This window comes from Quercus robur, chromosome 6 (assembly GCF_932294415.1).
Source record: "Quercus robur chromosome 6, dhQueRobu3.1, whole genome shotgun sequence".
In the NCBI taxonomy this organism is placed as follows: domain Eukaryota; kingdom Viridiplantae; phylum Streptophyta; class Magnoliopsida; order Fagales; family Fagaceae; genus Quercus; species Quercus robur.
In genome coordinates, this window is record NC_065539.1 from 52,322,209 (window position 1) to 52,346,933 (window position 24,725).

A 24,725-nucleotide genomic window follows, 5' to 3' on the forward strand; every position below is an offset into this window, starting at 1 on the left:
GGGTGTATTGGGGATTGGGTGTGTGTGAGAATGCTGATACACCAACTTGTATATCTCCATATTTGATTAGTGGAATTTCTTCATCATTGCCCGTGGACGTAGGCCAAAATCCGAACCATGTAAATCCTTGGTGTTCTTTTGTTTGTGTGTGTTTGTTTATTTTCAGATTTTGGGTTTGCTTCGTTCCTATTATTTATTTCTTGTAGATCTTTCTATAGTCATAATATTTTCACAATCAATATTAAGGTGGGAGTGCTATCCAAAGGCGCTTTCCTATAGCATAAACTACATATTTGGTGCCTATACTTTATACTATATTTCAATTTGGTCCCTAACATTTCAATTGTGTCAATTTGGTCTCTAACCTTTTAGTGCCATATCAAATTAGCTTTCATTAATATGGTAATAAACTTTTTTTTTCCAGCTGTTTGCCATGTTAGCAATTTCCATCAAGAGATAACAATATAGACTAAATTGACATGACACTAAGAGGTTAGGGACCAAATCAACACAATTAAAAGGTTAAGGACCAATTTAAAATATGGTTTAAAAGATAAAGACCCGTAGTTTAACCAAACAAAAACTCCTAACATAACACCAATGCATTGATCAATCAATCACTCGGAATTCAATAATGACAGCTAAAACTATCAATGTGACCGCTTGGAAAATTGGTATATATGAATACAATCATATTAGGTTTTCATTTTTTTTTTTTATCATGTAATAAAATCGTTTTAACCTAGGATCTATCGCTTCAATCTCTTGTTTTATAGTGCGTGGTGTTCCCTTGTGTGTTGGTTTTGGGTTTAATTACCTCTACCTTACATCATACACTCTATAAAACAAAAAATTTTACATCATTCACTCTGCAAAATAAAAATTTGGCATAAATCAACTTTTCGTTCCTACATTTTGACCCGATTCTCATTTTCGTCTCTACTTTTTATTTTTACCACATTTAGTCCCTATTTAGAAAAACGCCATCCATTTAGTCCTTTTCGTCAGTGTCCTAACGGAAAAATCCTATGTAGCAAACAACACTATTAAAATAATTATAAAAAATTTTATTTTGACATTAAAAAATGCCACATCGGCATATAAATTTAAAAAAATAATTTACTAGTTTTAACTAAATGAAAAAATAAAACAGAATTAAAAATCAAAATTCACATGAATTAAGTTTAAAAGTATCTTGAACAAGAACACAAAGAACACCAACCCAGACTTAAGATCTCAAAATTAAAACCCAAAATCACAAATAACTCAAAAAATAAGAACACAAAATTAAACATAAGATCTACATCAGAATAAACATGAACATGGAATTAAATAAGAACAAGAGTAATATTCCAAGCTCAAAACAATCTGTCTCGAACTATTAACAGGGATCTAAGCATATAGAACAACACATGAACCCCTAGCAAAAGCAACAAAATATCAAACCCCAATAGAGCTGAGATTCAGAAGCAGGAGAACATACCCTTTTTCTTGGTTCAATCCAAGCAACAAACCCCATATTCGGTAAGCTCTAAAAGACAAATTTGAAATCACCCACCAGATTCTTCTACTCCACATAATCCAGAAATTAAAAAAAAAAAAATTAATATCTAAAAAAATAATTTGAAAGCTAAATTGAAAGAGAGAATTCTTATGTTGTATATGAGGGGTTCACAGTGAGGAAGAAGAAAGAAAATAAATAAACGCGAAGAGACAGAGAAAAAGAAAAAGAAAAAATGAAATGGGAACAATTACGCCTTGACTCATGGAACAAAGCAAGAGAGGAAAAGTCCAACGGGATCTCTCTCTCTCTAATTTCTCTTCCTAGAAAAAGGATTGAGTTATGTTGAGATTAACACGAACAGACTCAACATAACTACAGCGACCCTGGGAACTGTAATTGGCAATGAGCTGAGCAAGAATGTCGGTACGAAGAGACCTATCTCAATATGAACGAAATACCACAAACCAAGGCACCTTAGAAGCTTCTAGTGGCTCAAAAAGTCTAGAGTTTTAGAGGTCAAAAAGGGAATCGGGTTGAGGATTTCAATTAGGATTTTGAATTTCTTCTGGGACTTTACAAGAGTGATTTGGCGCTTGTGGGTGTTCTTCTTGTTTCACTTTGGGGCTCGACGAGAAAAGATTTGGAAGTGAGAGTCGGTGGTGGTGGTGGTCTTGGGAGAGAAGAGTGAGATTGGTTTAGGATTGTTGTTTTGGATTGCTAGGGTTTGATCATTGAATGGGTTTTGGGTCTTCAATTTGAAAGGTTAGGGTTTGTGGAGATTGGGGATCATGAGATAGTGGGTTTTGTGGATCTGATGTTTAATTTTGTGTTCTTATTTTCTGAGTTATTTGTAATTTTTGGTTCTTAATTTTGAATTCTTAAATCTGGGTTGATGTTCTTGTTCAAGATATTTTTAGATCTTAATTCATGTGAATTTTGATTTTTAATTCTATTTTAATTTTTTTATTTAGTTAAAATTAATAAATAATTTTTTTAAAAAAAATTTATATGCTAATGTGGCATTTTTTAATGTCAAAATAAAATTTTTATCATTATTTTAATAGTGCCGTTTGCCACGTAGGATTTTGCCATTAGGGCATTGATGGAAAGGACTAAAATGGATGGTGTTTTTCTAAATAGGGACTAAATGTGGTGAAAATAAAAAGAATAGACCAAAATGAGAATCGGGTCAAAATGTAGAGACGAAAAGTGCATTTACGCCTAAAATTTTTAGAAAGGAGGATGTGTAAGTTTAGATAGAATAGGTGTGATATAGAAAGAGGGAATTTCACAATGGACTGTGACCCAAGTGAAACTTCATCCTCCAACAAGAGATAGAAATAAAGAGAAGCCTGCAGTTAACACAATAATCAATGAAGAAAATAAATTTTTTTAGTTTTTACCAATTCTTTTTTGATAGGTACAACTTTTTACCAACTTATGATTTCTCCTCCATGAAGAAAAATGGACATTCCATAATTAGTCATTGGAGTAAATTGGTTACTTTTGCCTAAATTATGACCACAAACATCCTATTCTAGCATGAATCTCCATCGTATTCTAGCATTCTAATCATCTTCCTAAGTCACTTCCACTTTATTTAGTATCCAAGAAGCTACTAATCCAGTTGATTGGTTTTTTTTTTTATAAACATCCAATTGGTTAGTCTAGTTAATTTAATCCTTAAAAACAATTAAGGATTCATTGATCTAGTTTACTAATTCCTTAAAAACGACAAGTTCTGGTACTTCGTACAATACCAATAACAATATGGTCAATAAGACCTAAATCAAATAAAACCTCATCTCCTTGCAAGTACAAGAGAGATTGAGATTGTAGGCTTAAGATCTAAATCAAATAAATCTTTATTGTTGTTTGTTTGCGTATGGATTTATTAGGCATTTGCTCTGTTAGAGATACTAGAGTCCAAAAGGCCCAAACTCACTGTTGTACTAAAATACTTGAATTACAAGAGCTAATGTGATAGGTATGCCTTGTTAAGGTGAACTACAAGCGGGCTATGTTAAATAAATCCAATATCCAAATTGATCCAATTTGCATCTAATCAAAACCATCTCAACTCATCCAGTTCCATGGTTGTCTATATATATAAAATATGATTTGAAACATACAACATCAACTTTATAATATGATAATTGTTGTATACTATTAAATAAAGACACTAATTAGTTGTTGGTATACATATGGTTGAAACTCAAGTCTCCTAATTAAGAAATAAGAGAGTTAGGGACCTACGTAGCCTTTGAAGTTGCACCCCAAATTTATTTTTAAAAATATTAGAATATATATTAGGTATTAATTTTAGCAATTTTGTTATATAAAATTACGCTTTGCCCCCTTAATAATATCATTAATTCTTTTTAAGAGTGATGTTATAGCCACAAATTTTTCTACAATATTTTTACAAACTATTTAAGGTAGCAAATTTTTATTAATTCGCATTTAGGCCCACCACTTTTTTTTACTTACCAATAACCATTCATTACATCAGTAGTTTGTAAAAAAAAATTGTAACTCTAGCATTTTCTTCTTTTAAAGACCATAAAAAAATCTATAAATTATTTTATTTTTTTTAATACAAGCCCAAAAAAGTTAGCCCAATAATAAAAATTATCAACAGCAAAGTTTTAAAAAAATTAAGTCTAATCAACCAATTTTACCTAAAATAAACAACCCAACCTTTTAAAAAATTTCAAACAAAATAATTGTTCTGACCCACAACACACATCAAAGTCTCAAAAAAAAAAAAAAAAAAAAAAAAAAAAACACCTTAGTGGCCTAGCAGCAAAGTTGTCGCTCCAACTATAAGTCTTGGCTCAAATCCTGAAGAGAGTAGAGATAAGGCTATAAATGAGAAGAGCCAAGTCGAGTTATATAAAGTTTAGGCTTGTTCATTTAATTTTATTTTGAACATGACATGTTTGAGTGCATCACCAAACAAGATTATATGTTCAAGCATTTGTTCATTTTCTTCGTCACGCAAGTTTAATCTTATTTGTGAGGTACTTGATTAATTAATTAATTTATTTTTTCCTACATATAATAAAACCTCGATTACAATATTTTACCCATTCACAAATTTATAAATTGTTAAAACAAATGGAATATGTAAGGCCTCGATTTGTAACGACCCCAAATTGGTGTATTGGGTTCGAATGTTAAAGGCCCAAACAATAAAATTTGTAGAGAGTGGGCTAAAAGGCTAGGTTTTGGTCACCGGACGGTGGTTAGTCATGGTGTTCATGGTAATCGCACAGAGGTGAACCGTGCTTGCTCAAGAAGTCTTTTTCTTCGGCACAGCCTGAGAGGCTCTGGTTCTTGGCCTTTCCCCCCCCCCCCCTCCCTTTTCTGGATTGCTTCCTTCTCCTTTTATACTAGCCTTTACCCTCCCTTCAACGTCCATGTGTAGGTCCAACTTTCTAGGGCTGATACTTATCCTATCAGCCCATACTTAAAGTGGTTGGGGGTGGTTGTAAAGCTGAAAAGCATTGCTCTGTCAGGCGCAGAGTACTTAATTATAGTAATGGCAGTCTTTCCCTTGTCCCTTGTCGCCACACTGCTCAAGGGTCCTTTCCCCATTAATGCGGAGGTGTTTAGCTTTTCCTTAAACCGTTCCTATACCATACTTGCCCTTTTTTCTAGGAACGCCTTGAGATGCCGAGAACAGAATCGTCCTCGGCTGTACTTTTAGGCCATTTGGACTTCTGTTGCATGTCCTCGGCAACGCCTATCCTCGGCGTGGGCCTTGGGCCTTAATGCAAAGTGGGCCGGGGTCATAAATTCTCTGACCCCACAATAGCCCCTCAAAATCCTGCTATCCGGCTTCTCGAACGGAGAGGAGGATTTTGATGATGTCGGGCCTATGTCACGGCTTGCCAAGTCTTATCCTTCATCAATGTTAGAGCTTTTTCGTTTGCTTGGAACACGCTCCAGATTGTAAGACATTCTTTTGGTTTACCCACGTCGTGCTCCTGCCGTTTTGGTACACGAGACGCATCTTTAATAAGGTCTCTTTACATAGCGACGCAAATCCAACAGCTAAAGATGGCTTTGGGAATTGAACGGGACTTATCTCGTTTGTAGTTTTTCTTGAAGATTTGTACATATTAAATGCCGTCAGGCTTGCCCTCTATATAAGAAGCACGGTGGGAGGTCATTTCCTTTACGTACAGACCCTTCAAGCTTTTCAAATCCCTAACCCTCCAGTTGTGCTAAAAGTCCCCACTACCAGTGTGACTAAGCCCTAGGGAGTGATTTGGTCAAGTTTAGGATGTGGGCAAAGGGACCACACCCTCTCCAGAAGCACTAGATTTCCCCGAGACTCAAGATGGCCCGGTCAGGGCAAGGGAGACAAAGACTCAAGACACTTCTTCCCCTTGATAAGGCAAGAAAGGAGCCTCTTCTTCCTTCAGCCAAAATCCGAAGTAGGTGGAGGTCGCATCAGATTTTTGGTATGACAGCACTGAGGTTTCTCATCGTCAGTACCATCCGCTCTCTCCCGAGCGCTGCTAATATGATACCTACTCGATTGTAGTCAGAGCTGGTACGGGGATTAGGCATCCCTGCTTCTTCCTCTCTTCCATCACTGGTGCCACCTAGGTGCCTCCGCTTCTTCTTCTCTTCCATCACTGGTGCCACCCAGTTGCCTCTGCTTCTTCTTCTTTTCTATCACTGGTGCCATCCTGACGTGCTTAGTTGCTGCTAGGGCTAAATTTTGAAGGATTTATCATTCCCCTATATCTTTTTCTTTTTGCTTCTAGTATAGGCTTGTTTAAGCCCCTTATTGTATGATGTACTACTTCTTTGTCTAATAAAAGATGACTTTATCTCATTTTGCGTGTTTTTACTTTTCTGTCATAATTATTTTGTGAATGGATGTGCTGGTGTCCTTTTCTTTTGAACAATACTTAGGGCCGAAACCCTTGTTAACAAAGAATTATCACTTTGAACTCATTAAAACTGATGGGCACAATAATGCCGACTTGAAGTAGGTTAGCCATATGAGACTGACCGAGATAACCGCTGAATGCTTTGTATTGCATACGGGGTGATCACTCGAGGATGAGTAACTTAAAATGAACTATTTGAGAGGGTCGCCGAGCACTAGGGTGCTTTGCCATGTTCTTGACAATTCATAACCTGAACCCTTTTTTGGCACCCGGTCCGAAGACCGTGGTATGACTGTACCGGGTCTAAACACTCGGTTTGTGTTAGTTTCCTTAGAACTGGGAATTCAAGGACTGCGCGGGATTTCCATTCTGTCTAGGACTTAGGTCATTTTCTAGTGACTAGTTTCCCTATAGGTTTGAGTCCAAGGACCATGCAATACCTTGGTTCTGTTCAAAACTTATAGTTTTTCTTTAAGTAGTTGGTTTCCCCATAAGTTTGAGTCCGAGGACCATACAAGACCTTGGTTCTATCAAAAACTTATAGTTTTTCTTTAAAGTAGTTAGTTTCTCCATAGGTTTGAGTCTGAGGACTATGCAATATCTTGGTTCTGTCCAAAACCTTATATTTTCTTTAAGTAGTTGGTTTCCCCATAGGTTTGAGTCTGAGGACCATGCAATACCTTGGTTCTGTCCAAAACTTATAGTTTTTCTTTAAGTAGTTGGTTTCCCCATAGGTTTGAGTTTGAGGACCATGCAATACCTTGGTTCTGTCCAAAACTTATAGTTTTTCTTTAAGTAGTTGGTTTCCCCATAGGTTTGAGTCCGAGGACCATGCAATACCTTGGTTCTGTCCAAAACTCAGATTTTCTTAAAGTAGTTGGTTTCCCCATAGGTTTGAGTCCAAGGACCATGCAAAACCTTGGTTCTGTCCAAAACTTAGATTTTCTTTAAATAGTTGGTTTCCCCATAGGTTTGAGTCCGAGGACCATGCAAGACCTTGGTTCTATTCAAAACTTATATTTTCTTTAAGTAGTTGGTTTCCCCATAGGTTTGAGTCCGAGGACCATGCAAGACCTTGGTTCTATCCAAAACTTAGATTTTCTTTAAGTAGTTGGTTTCCCCATAGGTTTGAGTCCGAGGACCATGTAATACTTTGGTTCTGTCCAAAACTCAGATTTTCTTAAAGTAGTTGGTTTCCCCATAGGTTTGAGTCCGAGGACCATGCAAGACCTTGGTTTTGTCCAAAACTTATAGTTTTTTTTTTAAATAGTTGGTTTCCCCATAGGTTTGAGTTCAAGGACCATACAAGACCTTGGTTCTGTCCAAAACTTATAAGAATTCGGTGAATCGAGCCCGCGAGGATTAGCCCCTTGTTTGACAAAGGTGTGTGTGGCGTAAACTTGATGTTGAAAGCCCCTAGAGCTGCCCGTGCCACTGGCACTTCGAAGTGCAGCCTTGAGTGGGCGCTGAATTAGGACAACAACCCCGTGCTACCGGAAATGATGGAGGAGCTTCCGCAGACCCTTGTTCGACAGGAGTTTGATCCTACCACGACTAACCGCCGCCTGTGCCAACGCACAGGCCTTTCCCACAGACGGCGCCAATTGTAAGGCCTCGATTTGTAACGACCCTAAATTGGTGTATTGAGTTCAAATGTTAAACGCCCAAATAATAAAATTTGTTGAGAGTGAGCTAAAAAGCTAGGCCTTGGTCACCGGATGGTGGTTAGTCATGGTGTTCATGGTAATCGCACAGAGGTGAACCGTGCTTGCCCAAGAAGTCTTTCTCCTCGGCATGGCCTGGGAGGCTCTGGTTCTTGGCCTTCCCCCCCCTCCCTTTTCTGGATTGCTTCCTTCTCCTTTTATACTAGCCTTTACCCTCCCTCCAACGTCCACGTGTAGGTCTAGCTTTCTAAGGCTGATACTTGTCCTATCAGCCCATACCCAAAGTGGTTGGGGGTGGTTGTAAAGCTGAAAAACATTGCTCTGTCAGGCGCAGAGTACTTAATTGTAGTAATAACAGCCTTTCCCTTGTCCCTTGTCGCCACACTGCTCAGGGGTCCTTTCCCCATTAATGCGGAGGTGTCTAGCTTTTCCTTGAACCATTCCTATACCATACTCGCCCTTTTTTCTAGGAACGCCTTGGGATGCCGAGAACAGAATCGTCCTCGGTTGTATCTTTAGGCCATTTGGTTTTCCGTTGCATGTCCTCGGCAACGCCTATCCTCAGCGTAGGCCTTGGGCCCTAATGCAAAGTGGGCCGGGATCACAAATTCTCTGGCCCTACAGAATATAATTAATAAACTACAAATAATAATTAAATATTATATGAACCTATTTATAATTAAATTGAGTTTTCATGTTCATAAATACATATTATTATGTTTGAGTTTAGAAAGGTGTTATGTCCACAACATTTTTACAACAAATCATAGGTGTAAAGTTGTTATTGGTTCTAATTTGAATTCAAAACTTAAATTACTTTTTTATCTATCCGTAACAACCAACTGTTTAGGATTTTTTTTTGAAAATATAGTAAAATTATTATGGACATAGTATTTCTCTTGAGTTCAACTCGTGTAATAATCATGCATAAATCTAAGTTTGAGCTTGATTTGTTTTGTAATGAATGAACGGTTGAGATGAACTTCAATCCACTGATTCCACGCTCCAAGATCTAATCTACACCATTGTTTGTTCCAAATTAGCTATAAAAAAAAAAAGATTTGGCCCCACGCTTCAAAACTTTTACTCACTCTCTCCATAGCATCAACAAAGTACAAACTACACGACAAAAGCATCTCATTCTCTCCAGTCTCCACTTCAAAGAACAAAGAAAGACGACCTTGTTGTTTCTCAAAAAAAGAAAGACGACCTTGTTATTCTTCTCTCTCTCTCTTCACTCGGAAACCCATCACAATTCTCCCGACCCGACCCGGTCCGTGTAAATGGCCGGAGTTAACCTTAATAAAAACGCTCCGCATAAGCCCTCTTCGTCGTCCTCCGCCGCCGCCGCCGCCGCTGCTGCTGCCGCCGTCTCTTCCTCTTCCTCTCACCGCAAATCCCGCTGGGAAAACAACCCCTCCACCACTACTACACCCTCAAAACCAAACCCTTCTCCAAAACCCGGAGACTCAAAACCTAACCCGTCTCCAAAACCCGCCCCGACTCCAAGCCCGGCGAATCAGCGCCACCACCAATACCACCACCAAGCTCACCCTACTCCTCCCCACTCCGGCCCAGGCCCAATCCAATTCCCGGACCTCTCCGCCTTAGGCCCACCGCCTCCGCCGGCTTATGGGTTCCACATGCTTGAACGGCGAACCTTCGTTCTCGCCGATGGTACCGTCCGATCCTACTTCGCTCTCCCTCCCGATTACCAAGACTTCAATCCGATGCCCCCGCCGATGCCGATGCCGATGCTGCCACCACCGCATCGGCTTCCGGGGAGTCCCGGAGGAGGGTTTAATCGGCACCAGCAGGATTACTGGAACTCGCTAGGGCTCGATGGACGTGGGCCTGGGCCTGGTGGGCCCAGCATGGAAGGCCCATCATCAATGAAGAGGAAGTATATGAGCGAAGAAGAAGAGAAACACAGGCAACAGTTTGGTATTGGCAATGGGTTTCCAATTGGGAATGAGTTTTTGGCGGGAAACAGTGGTCCATTTGGGCGTAGTGGTGGTGGTGATGATTATAGTAACAATAGAGCTTCAAAGTATATTAGACTTGGTGGTGGCGGTGGTGGTGGTGGTGGTGTTGGTAATGAAAATAGTGTGGTTCATAAGCATCTACAAGTTGATCAGAGCGCCTTGAACAAGGCATTTCTTCAGTTCGCTAAGTTGCTTAATGAGCTTTCCAATCAGAAAAAGACTTACTTGGAGGATGGCAAACTTGGACGCCTTCCATGTCTTGCTTGCGGCAGGTTGATGATCATGCTTCTTTGCTTTCATTGTTTTATTTTTTGGGTGCTTGTCTTGATAATCAATGTTGCTATTGTTTTCTTAGGTTATTTGGGCACATATCTTATACTGTGTGTGCGTGTGTGTTTTAACATAGCTCGTCATACACATTGTTGGAAGGTTAGGATTCGAAATAGTGTGTGTTTTAGCATAGCTTGGCATATTGTTTTAACAATTTTTGATAATGTGTTTTTACACATTGTTGGAAAGTTGGGATTCCTCCCTTTAATTACCTAGTAGATGAGGGCGGGGGGAATAGATAGTCAGGTACACACATGGGGGAATAGTAAGATGTTTGAAGAGCCCTGGACTCCCAGTTAGCAAAACGGAAAGAAACAAAAAAGAGTTTAAATTCATTCAGCATAGGTCTATGTATTGGGGATTGCTGAGAGATATATAGAGCTAATGAGGTGTTCATTATGTCTGATATAGGCTTGATTTGTTTGTTGTTGTATTTGTTGGCATTAGTTATTTTACTTCTAGTATTTCTTACTATGGAGGTGAATTGTCAAGACAAGGTTTTTATTTTTTGGATATGAGATTATCAAAGAGAGGTGATTTGGGACTTACGTGGGAGATGTGGTACGGTGATAATCTTGTGTTTTAGTTATCTGTGACTATTTAGAAACGTTGAGTGTTTAGTTTGATTTAAGGATTAGTATCTGTTACTGAGCTGTTTGATCATAGTCAGTCCAGTTACAATGTGAATTTTTGCCAATGAGGGCACATCCTACTCTTGTAAGTTCAAGACAGATGGCGGGTATTGGTTTCAAGATCCATTGAGTGCGTATATTACTTTCCAATCCTGTCACAACATGAAATTGTGTAGTGGCAAGCTTGTTAATTATTAGTACCCTTGTAATGTTATGTCAAAGAGGGGGCTTTGGAGGAACTGATCCTGACATTACTAGGATTTTGTAAAGTACTTTGACAACCAAACTTTACGTTAGATGGTTAAAATTGATCATTGCCTACAGCCTAAGATGGATGTGTGTGCATGGCATGCCTTGTGCACTGGAATTTAATGGTATATCTTACCTTAATGCTTTGTCATGATGGAGGGATACAGAGGTACTTTTCATTCAATGCTTAAGATGGATATGTGTGCATGTGTGTGGTGCACTTAGAATTCAATGGTGTTTTTCATTTTTTTTTTTTTCCTTTGTCTTGAAGACCAGTCTTGCTTAGTTGCTCTGTAATGAAGGAATGATCTATTATTGCTGAGAGGTGCTTTTCATGCAATTATTAAGGGCTGTATGTGTTTGCGCACACTTATAATTCAATAGTTTATATCACTGTTTTTGCTTTTCATGTAGATTGGTCTTGTTTAGTTGCTTTTTTCATGAAGGAACAATCTCTCTCTAATTGCTGAGAGATGCATTTAATCCAATGCTTAAGATGTTTTTGTGTGTGTGCGTGTGTGTACTTGCCACTTAGAATTCAATGGTGTATCTCACTCTTTTGCTTTGATCTGAAGACTGGTGTTGCTTTGTCATGAAGGAATTATCTCTAATTACCGAGAGATGCTTTTCATCCAATGCTTAAAATGTGTGTGGGCACTTAGAATTCAATGGTTTATCTCACTTTTTGCCTTTTCATGAAGACTAGTCTCTCTTTCTCTTGGTTGTTTTGTCATAAAGGAAGGGATTTATTTGTATTTCTCAAAGATTAGCTTGTTAAGGTAGCCTTTATTTTCTTATCTCATATTTATCCAAGATCAACTTTGTTGAGGAATTCTTTTATTTCTTATTGGTTGCATCCTGGATATAACTATTAGGTACATTTGAAACTATTGTTTGGTCAATATGAGAGTTGAATATTATTTATCAAAAAAAAAATGTGAGAGTTGAATATAGGTGTTACCTATCTTCAACAAGCAGAGCACCATACACCTATATGAGAGTTGAATATAGGTGTATGGTGCTCTGTTTGTTGCTTCAGTGTGTGGACAGCATTTTGTTTTTGTGTGTCAGCTAGTTATAGTGCTTCTGCAAGAAAGTTTCTCATCTCTTGTATCTTGACATGGCCATGTATGCTTTTGAAATATCTAGTTATAGTACCTATTTAATATGTATTATTTCTTTTTTGCGTTGAATTTTTATATTGCTAGTGGTCACCTTCAGTTGTTTGATTAAAAGTTAGGTATTTATTTTTAGGTTTTAATGTAGTTATAGACTAAGTTATCTGGGAGACTTGGGGAAATCTGCTTCAATTATGTTATCTTTACTTATTTTAGATACCTCACATTCTATGTCAAATAGTTCTGGATGTAATGCAAACAGAGAGGAAAACAATAAATTTTGGATTTTATCTAATTTTAAGAAAGTATTGTTGGATTGAAGGAGCAAGAAGCATTATCATATTTCTGTAATGCTAAGATTGATGTAAATATGTTATTGCTTCTTTCATGCTCTCCTATAGTTGTAGGCTGCAAAAGTTTGATATAACTTGTTCAATTTATGTTGTATGTGCTTTTTGCCAGTTGCTGCACCTTGGAGCGCAGATCTTGCTATTCTAATCTACTTATAGATGGTTAAAATTGTGATGCAGCTGTAACTACTTACTTGTCCAGACATATAGCACTGGCTTAGAGAGTTAGAGTCTAGTTTTGATGATGTATTGGCTAGTTACTTCATTGCATGTGCATTACAGTTTCCACGTGTATATGGTATGCACTTTTGTTTTCTTTAGTAATTATTAATTAAGTCATGTCTTTACTCTCTCTATGGGATTTGTTAGGCGTGGTTTTTCTATGCCTTGCCAGAATAGTTCTCTAATGACTATGACTTAATTTTTAGGGCCTAGATTTGATAGAATGTTTGAATATGTATATATTAGTGAATGAGGTTTTGTGTTATATTTCAAGTTTGTAATCAGTATAGTGCTAGCCAACTTTTTTTTTTCTTCAACAAAAGTGATGGTCTCTGTTTTTACGCTGCTGTTATCTTTGGCATCATTTCTTTCACTGCATTTTACTTTTTGAAATGTAAGCTTGCCTTTCATCTTTTTGGGAACCTGTGATGTGGGTTAGCATTAAAAGAACCTTGAGTGCCAAAGTTTGGTGCTTTAGTAATGGCAGATTGGGAGAGCTAATATCTTGAAAGTCACTCTAGTAGGTTAGTTTATTATATTTTATGCTTGGCAGTGCAGGTTAGTTTATTATATTTTATGCTTGGCAGTGCAGGATGAGTCTGTATGCAAATATTATAAATCTACGGGTTTTAATCACTGATCGTATCCAATTATCTTCTTCATTTTTTTATATTTTTTTTTTTTTTCTGATGCATTGTAGTCATGCTGTCTGGATGGCATTATCTTTTACTTCCATTTTAAGATTCTTTGCCGTACTGCATAACTTAGTACATGGAATGGAACTGTGGCTTATCAGTCTTTAATTGCATCCATTTATGTCCTTTCTGATTATTAATTAGTTCCCAAACTACATAGTTGCTACTTTTCTTCTTTGATTTGTAATTTTAACTTTGCATTTATTTGTGGTCTATCTTTTTCCTAACTTTAACAGATTAGATGCATATTTAGGGGCTGCCAACTTTATATTCTATTACTAAACATCTCCAATTCATAGCCAGTTGTCTTATTGGTGGAGATTTGTGAAGTGTCTTCATGCTTTTTTTGGTAGTAGCATTATGTGTGTGTTTGTGTGTATATAATTGTTATTATGATCTCTGTGTGAGTGGATGGCTGCCTTAAGTGGCCACTCTTTCCTCCTTGGAGTAATTTCTTAAGTACTTTTTGTTAAATTTGTGGACCGCTGGTACACCACCTGTGTACAAGGGGATCCTGTTTCATTTGATTACTCAATAAAACATTTTATTTACCGATCAATATGTGTGTGTGTGTGTGTGTGTGTGTGTGTCTTATATTATGCATTGCTGTTAATGCAGTGTAATTTGGGTGCATGCTGGACGGGCGTAATCAATAAGTTAACTCTTATTGCAATTAGCTTTGGCTCCGTATGTTATGCACTACTCAGTTTCATGTTTCTGGAGTTAAATCATAAATGTGCAAGGTTTCTGTTTCTGTGTGTGTGTTTCTGTGCTTGGATTTTTATTTCCTGGCATTGAAATTGCTTTATTTTAGTCATTTTATGGCATGCTTGTGCTTAAAAGATGAGTGTAATGAGGATGTTAAGATGAACAGGTGGCAACCAAAGTGTATAGAATGAGAAAGAAGCATTTAGGGGAAGTTAGAGGTTGTAATAGTAGATCATAAGATGTGGAATATCATATAAAGATGGTATCAATCCATTAAACAGTCAAATCTGTTTTAATTAAGAAAAAAAGACGGCTTTTAAGATTTTCTTCTTTTAAAGTTTGACTCGTGGGGCTTCTGATTGCTGTCTTGACTAACATAGTTTCAATCACCCTGATTGTCTTATTCTTCTTCTTTTAATTTGCCTGCCATTATGCACTGCTGTTTTAAAGCTGATTGCACTTCTTGTTTAAATTGACAGAAAGAAAGGCCTATATCAGATGAAAAACAGGCCTTATACTGATTCAATTTTTGAAAAATTATCAACTGTTCCGAATAATTTTCAATTGATTCCTATGATCTGGAACATTTCCATAGAGAACCATCATGCTAATTTCATACATGGTGCTGAGGTACTGATACTCTGTTTTAGTATCAAGGCTAATGTTGCCATGCTTTTAGGTTGAGAGGTCAGTGCAACTTGATTGTTCGTTTTAATTGGAGTGCATTTGGAGGACTCTAGTTTGTAAAAAATTTCATCTTATTTATTTATTTTTTATAATTGAAAAAAATTTCATCTTATATTATTATTATAATTTGGAGGTACAATCTCATCATATCAGGCGAGATTCATTCCAGAAAATTGTGTATTGATATCAAAATGATGCTGTTTAATGAAACATTGGAAATGGATCTTTCCATGTGAGAGAACTAAACTCATTTGAAATGTTCTAGTGGTTAAATAATCTTGTACACAATGGAACCACTTCATTGTTTATATGGTGTTGTAACTTGTATCTGTTGTTCCTGTGATGCAACTGATATATTTCATGCTTGTTACTCAGCTCTATTATATGATATTGTTTAGTCTTTGTACCTTATTATAATGCCTTGAATTTACCCTTAAACTTGCGAATGCATTGCCTTCATTCCCCTTTTAGTTCAAACTTGTAGGCACATACTGATAACTGAAAGGAAAACCTGAATTATATTCTTCAATGCCCTTGATATCCAAATTTCAGGTCTACTAAAGAGTTTCCAGATGTGCATAGTCTCATAATGCACACTTACCACTCAGATCATGGTGACTTGCGTGTGGATCACTTGGGCTTACACAAAGCTCTTTGCATTTTAATGGGGTGGAACTACTCAAAGCCTCCTGATAACTCAAAGACGTATCAGTTTCTATCGGCTGATGAAGCGGCAATGAACCAGTACGATCTGATTATGTGGCCACCTATGGTGATCATTCATAATACAATTACAGGAAAGGGTAAAGAGGGGCGCATGGAGGGTTTGGGAAACAAAGCAATGGATAGTAAGATTAGAGGTATAATGCGCCTTTTCATTTATTTGTCTTCTTTGTGTTATTTGTATGGAAATTCCCTTAGAAAAGGTTGGCCACTGATCATCTAGATCAGATCATGCAGAATGCATATGAGATTTTTGTTGATGAGTTTTATTAGATTATTAGGTATGTCAAATTCTATTACACCAAACCATCCCTTTTGGGTATGTTCTATCCTTTTTTTGAAGTATTCCTTGCTATATTGTCTCAATTAAGGAGCACCATGTTGAAAAATTCACTATAAACCCTTCAGACTGTGCCACCCTTCATAGCCCCTATCCTAATGGTACCCATCCTACCCATCTCCTCTAAGAAAGGTTTCCATCCTTTCTAAGGATAATTGGAATGTAAAAGGGAGAGTTCTAGGGCGCAGTTGCATGCATACCCCCTTCAGTTTAGTTTTTACACCACCCTTCTAATGATACATTGATTTGATTTGAGGGTTTCTTTCATTTTAGAATTGACCTTATATAGAGCTGAATGACAAAATAGAATGTGTGTATTTGACTGTAGGTAGTTAGGATCAAGGCCTTGCCAAATGCTGAGTGTATATATACTTATTTTCCCTTTCAAATTCACTTTTTATTTTCTTGTGCTACGACCACCTCCATCTTAACTTGTTTGTTAGTCTATGATACTTTTTTTTTGCCATCTAATCGATACTCAGTTCTTTCACGTTTATGGTCTATTTGTTTCTCTAAAAGTTTCTTGCCTTATAGTTGTTATTTCCTTTAGACTTATTCATTTGCAATAGAGTCCATTTTCTGGCTAAATGGTTTGACTTCTATTTTTTTTTTTTTGTGGGGGGGGGGAGGGGGGGGGTAGCATTCTTCCATTTGTGATTCTGTTTGTGACATAAAAATGTTTCTTTTATTGGTACTTATTCCTCTTAGTCTTTGATTTTATAATAGGGTAATTATAAAAGCTCAGTTGAGTTGGTAAATTGCAACATTGTTTATTTTGAGCTAAGAGTAAACACCTAGCTTCATTGCAGATGTGCTTTGTTTGTGGAACCATTAACCAGGTTTCCTCTCAGATATAATTGTGAATTTAAGTCTTCAGGCAATATTTACAAGGCAGGGTTGAAAAAGAGGGTGATTTGGGGCTTGAGGGGATGATGTAGTATAGAGTACTTGAAACTTATGTTCAAATTTTCTGCTAAAGGACATTGTTAAGATGCAGAAACTCTGCACTAAATCATGGCTTGCTGTTGCATCACATTTTGGTTAAGTTCAATTTAACTCTTATTTTTTTTTTTTTTTTTTTTTTTTTTTTTATAATTTTTTTTAAATTTTTATTATTATTTTTAATGGGTGTTTACATTCTTGTTCTATGGTTTTACAAATTAAATGACTCATTATTTTAGTCATCTGCTTTTGTCTTTTAGTTTTTCTTCCGCTGCTCTAATTAGGACTGTCATCAAAGGTCTTGGCTGGTATTTAGGCTTGATTTTTTGTTAAAAATATGGTTCTCATGATGAATAGCCGTGTGGTGTCTTTTTTGGGCTAGGGGAAGTGAAGCTCACTCCCATAGGGGGAGCCAGTATGTTGAACTGGAGCTTGTCATGATCCATTAACATCATTGTATTCTTTGTTTATCGAAATTTAACCTTCTCATCCAACCATCTCAATTTCTTTTCTTTTGTTATGCAACTTTTATTACTTTCACATCCTGGTTTACATGCTGGTTGTGGCCTCCTTTTGGCTTTGGCCTTGACAAGGATTTACATACCCTTTCAGAATCTGAATCTTTATTATGCTCACATTATGAACTATACTTGTTTCACACGACAAAGATATTTTTTTAAGTGAGGGCTTCTACTTATTTAGGTTGGTTAGTTGGAGGCAATCTGAAGTTTAATTTTAGGGGTTTGTTATTCCCACAGTACGAAGTATACTTGTTTTACATGACTATGATCTCTTTTAAGCGAGGGCTTCAACTTGGTCAGGTTGGTTGGTTGAAAGCAATCCTGTAACCACTACCAGCCATATTTTGGCTTTGAGTTATTACAAAAGTTGGTAATGCAATATTAAGCAATGTCTGACTCTCCATTTAAAGTTTCAGTGTTTGGGAACAAGAATCTCTCTCTCTTTTTTTTTTTTTTTTGGTTAAGAATCTCATTTTTAAAATTAGCAAAGATGTCACAAGGATTCCTTTCATTGGAAGAGCATCCTGAGGATCATACCCAATTTTTATTGGGTGCTTTGGAAACCATATTAATCTTTTGGAAGGTTCATAGGTTGAGATCCAAGCTAAAAGAAGAGCGATATCAGGATTTCATTCCAATAGATGATTTCACTTGGTGCCACAGTCCAAACACTTTCACTGTTGGAGGGTGGTGTTGGGTGTACAATTCTTTGTAGGAATGTCTAACGGTGTGATTTAGAAGAAGTGGGTTGGGGCATCATGGTTGGTCACTGAACTAAACAGTTGTTAAGCTATGGTTGGAGGTGATTATGGGTTAGATTTATGCTAACTTCACGTTATGTGAGGCCCCATATTAAAATAGATGGCATAGGCGGACAAGAATTTACTGCTATACAAGAAAGGCTCATTCTTTATTAATGATTTAAGCCTAATAATTGTTGTCAGGGTTAAGATTGTTTTTGATAATGTACTTGTGAGTGTTTCCTCTCTTATTGTTTCTCTCTCTTATCTGTTCTTGAAGCACTTGGTTATCACCCTACCTATATTTGGACTATGTTTTATTTCCGTATTTTCCTGACCTACTTATATCTAAATATGGACGAAAGAGTTAACTGAGTTTTGCATCTATCTTAGAAAGTTGCCAGTTTTAAGCTTGTTGGAATCTAGTGTTCTTAGTCTTTCCCACAGCCCATGTAACTGCTCCTATGCAATATTTTTGATTCATGAGTTTAAATGCACCCAGCGTGTTTTGAAACCATGATGCTATTTTCCACTCTTTCTTATGGGGTAGAGGAGGTGTTGGTTGAGTTAGAGCTCATCAGCTTAATTTCCTTTGCAATTGAGAGTCTCAGACTAAAAACTGGGATCTAAGCATCTAGATCATGATTCATGAGTTCATCTCATATAATAGAGGATATTAGAGCAAACAATTGCAGCTCCTTTTATGGTTGCTAGTATATTGATTCCTAGTAAGATCAGATGATCTTCCTTACAGGTTCCCCTTGCACCCCTTTACCACATTTTCTTTTTGTTCCTCAAATTGTGTAGGAAAATTTAAGCCCAAAAGAAAAGAAAAAAGGGGGGGGGGGGGGGGGGATTCTGTTAGTCCATTGTCTTTTATTTTTATATGTCATGTTTTATCTATTATTATGTCTTGAGTATTTTAACAGGCTGTGTGACTAACATGTGATTTTTGGATGGTTATAATTTAGTTGCGAGGATTCTAGGTTTACTAAAGGCTATTATAGTTTGCCCCTTTTCAGTCTTCGTAGGTAGTCTTCAATTTTATGAAATATCATATTTGAGTTTTTCTTCAGATCTTTGTGCCTAGAAATTGATATTTGATTGTTCCAGCTTCAATCCTATTATCTTTTTCTTTACTTCAATCTTGTTTGTTACTATTTTTTTATATTTTATTTTTTGCTGAACTCTTCTTTGCTGCTATTTTTTTTGATAGGTAAGAAACATGTATATTCAAAAAACTGCTAAATGCAAAGAAGCACTAGCATATCAAATGTACAAGAAAAGAAATAAAAGTACAAATATAAAAGAAAAGAACACTAACAATGAAGAAGAAGAGAGCCAAGGAAGAAAAGAAGAGAATCACTAGATGTGAGTCCCCAAGCCCTAGCCCAATCAAAAAGGGAACCAGAAAAGAGAGCGAGCATTTGGTCATTGGATCTATCCAAATCCTCAAATGTCCGCCGATTGCGTTCCCTCCAAATATACCACATCAAGCACAATGGAACTAAATTCCAAATGTGAGATGAACGCTTCCCCAACCAATTCCACCAACTAAAAAGAAGATTTGACACTGTACCAGAGGGGACCCATGAAATCCCAAAGGTTCTAAAGACAAAGCACCATAGTCGATAAGCCTTTCCACAATGTAATTACAAGTAATCCACTGTCTCCCCACAATAACGACACATAATACACCAATCAACAAAGTCAAAGCCCTTGAGCCTCAGATTATCACTTGTGAGAATCCTATCCCATGTCGCTGTCCAAACAAAGAAAGAGACACGCCGGGGTGCCTTAACCTTCCAAATACCTTTCCATGAGAAGACAATGGAAAAAGAACCGTGTAACTTGTGATAATATGAGCGGATGGTAAAATCCCCTTTCTTTGTCAACTTCCATCTCATACGATAACCCTCAGTCCCAAGAGGTAAATTGGATGCCAAGAATCGGAAGAAAACATCCACCATACCTGCCTCCCAATCATTAGGATCCCAAGTTCTCCTATTCCCCGCTTCTTGGCACAACAAAGATGATTCTACGGAAGCTTCTTTGTTCGCAGCAAAAGAGTACAAGATCAAAAAATCCAAATGGAGAGGAAGATCTCCACACCACCTGCCTGTCCAGAATTTCACTCTATCCCCCACCCCAACCTTAAAGTGGACATTCTTGCGAAACATTTCCCATCCCATCCAAATACTTCTCCACAGACCACACCCATGAACACCCCTTTCCAACTTAGAAGTCCATCCCCCCATTCTTCCCCAAATTTCAAAGCTACCACCCTCCTTCACAACCTATTCTCCTCGATCCCAAAACGCCAAAGCCACTTTCCAAGTGAGGCTTTATTGAAAGTGGTTAACTTCCTAATACCCAAACCGGCATTAGCCATAGGCATGCACACCTTATCCCAACCCAACAAATGTGTCTTAGTGTCACCCCACAAGAAGTCTTTGTTGCTATAATTTCTTCTTAAATCCTTCTTATACATTAGACCTGAGTTCTCCTTACTGCATTATAACAATTGTTGCTATAATTTCTTCTTAATCCTTCTTCTACGTTTACCTGAGTTCCCTTACTGCATCATAATGATTGTTTATGAATCTTTGTAAAATATTATAGATTATTAAGAGCAAACAATTACAGGCCTCTTTCGAACATGTTTTATATGAATGCGCCATCCAAACATATTCTTGTCCTGTTGTTCATTAATTGTAGTGGATTCACTTTGCAAACCCCCTAACATGGGGACCAAAATCACTTGTCTTAAGTGGGTTTGGACCAGCATACCTCTATTTTTTTAGCATGTATATCCCACGTGATCTGTCGTCAGGGATGGAACACTTACCTAGACCAAGGCCCTGAATTATTTAGTTCTCTATATATATTTGAAAGTCTGTATCCAAAAATTTATATTTGACCTCCAAAATTCAAAACTAGTTCTCTTAAAATGAATGTTGGTCCAAATAAAATGTTCACATGACTCGTGTTTGGCATGACAATTTACTTGATTGATGCTAGGGACACAAAATTACAAGTTTGAATCTTTCGGTTTTGAGTAATGTTGTGTTGTCTGGCTCCACGTGAAGGATTGTTTGAGTGCTTTTTATTTATTTATCTATTTTTTAATTTTTTGTTTTTTTTTTTAATTTAATTTTTTACTTGGCTAACACTAATTGGTTTTTTTAGTAAGAATAAATTGCAAATATAATGATATTAAGTATGACTTTCCAGTTTTGTGGTTCACACTATTTCCTTTGTAGAATGGTAGTGCTTGTGCAGTTGTGCTTACTCTTCCAATTTTTCTGCAATTAGAAAGCAAACATTTTTAGTCATGAATTTCATAGCAAAATCACACTATTTCCTTTGTAGAATGGCAGTGCTTGTACTTACTCTTCCAATTTTTACTGCAATTAGAAAGCAAATATTTTTTGTCATGAATTTCATAGCAAAATTAAAGATGATTTTCTAATGAATTCTTGGTTTTATACATTTTAAGGGAAATTGTTTCTTAATGTAGTACATAATCAATTACAGATAATTTCTCTGATTTAAAAGACACCAATTTCCATTTTGATTGATAAAAATTGTTTGAGTAGAATTGTATTAAGAAACAATCTTTATATATATATATATAATTTTAGTTTTAAACTTAATAGTATATTTTTTATTCTTTGATGGTCAAAAAAATATTTATTCTTCAAAGGCCCCTCAACTAAAAAATCTCGGTTCCGTTTCAGTCCATCAGTTGTACTTCTATTCTTTAATAGGAATGGTATTAAAATCAGGCTTTGAAGAAGCCATTTGTCTGCCAAGCTGCATGGTTGCTGGATATGGTGAGTCCACCAACTCCACTCTCTCCAGATGTTGCTTAGCATCTACTTGAGTTCATGCTTGGTTTTGATCATTAAATTTTTAGAATGATGCACATTTTACAATTAGCATTTTGCGGCAGATAAGTTGGTTTCACATGTACCTTCTTTTTTATTTTTTGGGTGTGGAGATTTAACCCCCAAATGAAAGGGATTAGTATGATTTCACTCGAATTAAAAAATCCATCACTTGTTCCGATGTTTAGAATTAGTATTCATTTTCTAAATATTTAATTTCTTTCTGAGTAAAACAAAGTTGAAAATGCGTTTCTTTCACTGTGTATTTCAAATTTTCAAATTCTTTTTTTTTAGAATGAATTTCCTCTGTATCAGTTTAATCACATTTTTAAAAGAGTACAGCTTAAGCTGTATTTTTTTTTTTTTTTTGAGAATCAGCTTAAGCTGTATTTAGTATTGAAAGAAATTTAAATATGGTACATAGGTTATTGGGTGTAAGTTTTAGGTGGTGAATAAAGGGTGTTAAGGGAATGATGCATTCTATTAGGGCAGGACATTCATATTGGAAGAGTTATTGTGCTTGGCCACATATCTAGAGGAGTTACATGGGATTTTAGGTATCTACATTTGCATGTGTTTGTATTTGTGATTGTGATTGCATGAGGACGTGTGCGTGTATAGACCACTGTAGAGTCGTTGGGGTTTTATATGTAATTAATGTCATTCTATAAGTGCTGCTTATGCTTTTTGACAACTGTGATTCCATGTGTTGATATAGGCAGGGATGTATCGGATTACGTACTGGTTCTTATATATTGTTGATATTTATGTGAAATATGACTTTTTTTTCCTTCTCCTTGAAGAAATATGATTTGGATAGAATAGAATGATGCAAAAAAAAATACATGTTGCCAACATTAACTACTCTGGTGGGGGATTCATAGACGACCCCCAAAAATGTTGGGACCAAGGTTTAGTGGTGGTTGTTGGAGATAGGATCCGAAGAAGACAGGTGCTTTTAGGTTTTTCACTTGTAAATGTTGTGTTTTTGTTACTCACCTTGAAATATCATCTGGTGGTAGCAATGTTTGAACCTGTATTTTTGTTTTTTTTTTATAATTTTTTTATTTGCCAGCTACCATCAATTATGGATTTTAATTATTTTGGACCCATTATCATTAAATTTAAAGTTGGAAAATTGAAGTTAATTTAACTCTTTCCGCAAATTATCCGTGAGGCATTGTTGCACACTCAACTTATGAGACTGTAAAGTCCTTTTGACAAGTTATTTTATTTATCTTTTCTCCTTGATGTTCATGTTTCAGAACTTGGATTTGGAGGTGGCAAGTCACGGTCTTTGTATGGGAGAGAGGGTCATTTGGGTACGACACTGGTTAAGTTTTCTGGTGATCAATCAGGCCTTAAGGAGGCCCTGCAGATGGCTGAATTCTTTGAGAAAGAAAATCATGGACGCCAGGCTTGGGCACGAGTACAGCCCTCACATTTTGGCAGGGATGATGAGAAGAACCCAAACCTTGTAAAGGTGGATGAGAATACAGGAGAGAAAAAGAGGATCTTTTATGGTTATCTTGGAACTGCTTCTGATATGGAGAAATTTGATTTTGACACAAAGAAGAAGGTTACCATTGAGAGCCTGAGAGAATACCTTTCCAAGTAGATTCTTGGTGTCCATGCATGGTATTGTTGTGTATTCTTATTTATGCTCGGTTATTACTGTAAGAATATCTGAGCCTTAGGTCTCATTTGATGACCTAGGTCTCATTTGATGATGAAAGATTTAATGTGATATGCCAACAATTTCTGATGTTATATTTCGTGCAGCCTCTTTGAATACAGGTGCTTATTCTAGTTGATGATATGATATTTATTGGGTATTAGAGCACTCTTATCGATGCTTGTATAATAGAAAAATGACCACATTTTAGTCAACTAAACTCAGAATTCACCCACATCAAGCCACATAAAGCTGTGTAAAAATACATCGTTGCTACGGAAAGTAAGATAATATTATTGCTGGTTATGAGTGTTTAGAATTCAGCTATTAACTTGCTTTAAGCCTTTCCACATGTGAGGGCCATTTTGTACCGAAAATGAGAAGTTAGCTCGAAAAGGTAAGGACAGATATTGATTAGTATGAAGTATTAGTTCAGAAAAGGTTTCAAACTCGTTAATGGCAATATGTTGGCTGAGAGGCTGAGAGGTTCTCAACCATGAGGATTTTGTTAGTTTGGGAATAGTTTATTTAGCTTTTTCCTGAAATATTTTTACTAAAAGTGTACTTTAAGTATGCTAAAGTACAGTATACTTACACTTAAGAATTTGAAAAAAAAAATAAAAGTTTTAAAAAGTTGTACATGAAAATTAAAAGTTAAAAGCTGAAACTCCCCGTTTGGAATGTGATGCAAGATTCAGCTTATTTGAGTTTTTAGTTTCTTTTTGGTACTATTCATGAGTCTCATTGTACTGTTTAGCTAGCTTTTAGCTTTTTTTTAACAATACTTTCAGCAACAAATTTTCAATTTTAGCTAATTAAGCTGTGGTAATGTTTGTTTGG

General features: G+C 36.6%; 1 protein-coding gene across 1 annotated transcript; it reads left to right on the top strand.

The window, feature by feature from the left end:
• Window positions 1-9,175: 9,175 nt before the first annotated feature.
• On the top strand, window positions 9,176-23,980 carry LOC126689414 (uncharacterized). Its single transcript, XM_050384597.1, has 3 exons — window positions 9,176-10,335; window positions 15,607-15,914; window positions 23,476-23,980. The coding sequence occupies exons 1-3, from the start codon at window positions 9,362-9,364 to the stop codon at window positions 23,826-23,828; spliced, it is 1,635 nt and encodes a 544-aa protein (XP_050240554.1). The 5' UTR covers window positions 9,176-9,361; the 3' UTR covers window positions 23,829-23,980.
• Window positions 23,981-24,725: the final 745 nt, after the last annotated feature.

Coding starts and splice junctions, on each gene's coding strand:
- LOC126689414 (XM_050384597.1), top strand. CDS start 9,362: ATGGCCGGAGTTAACCTTAATAAAAACGCTCCGCATAAGCCCTCTTCG. Junction 10,336..15,606: donor CCATGTCTTGCTTGCGGCAG/GTTGATGATCAT, acceptor TCCAAATTTCAG/GTCTACTAAAGAGTTTCCAG. Junction 15,915..23,475: donor AATGGATAGTAAGATTAGAG/GTATAATGCGCC, acceptor TTCATGTTTCAG/AACTTGGATTTGGAGGTGGC.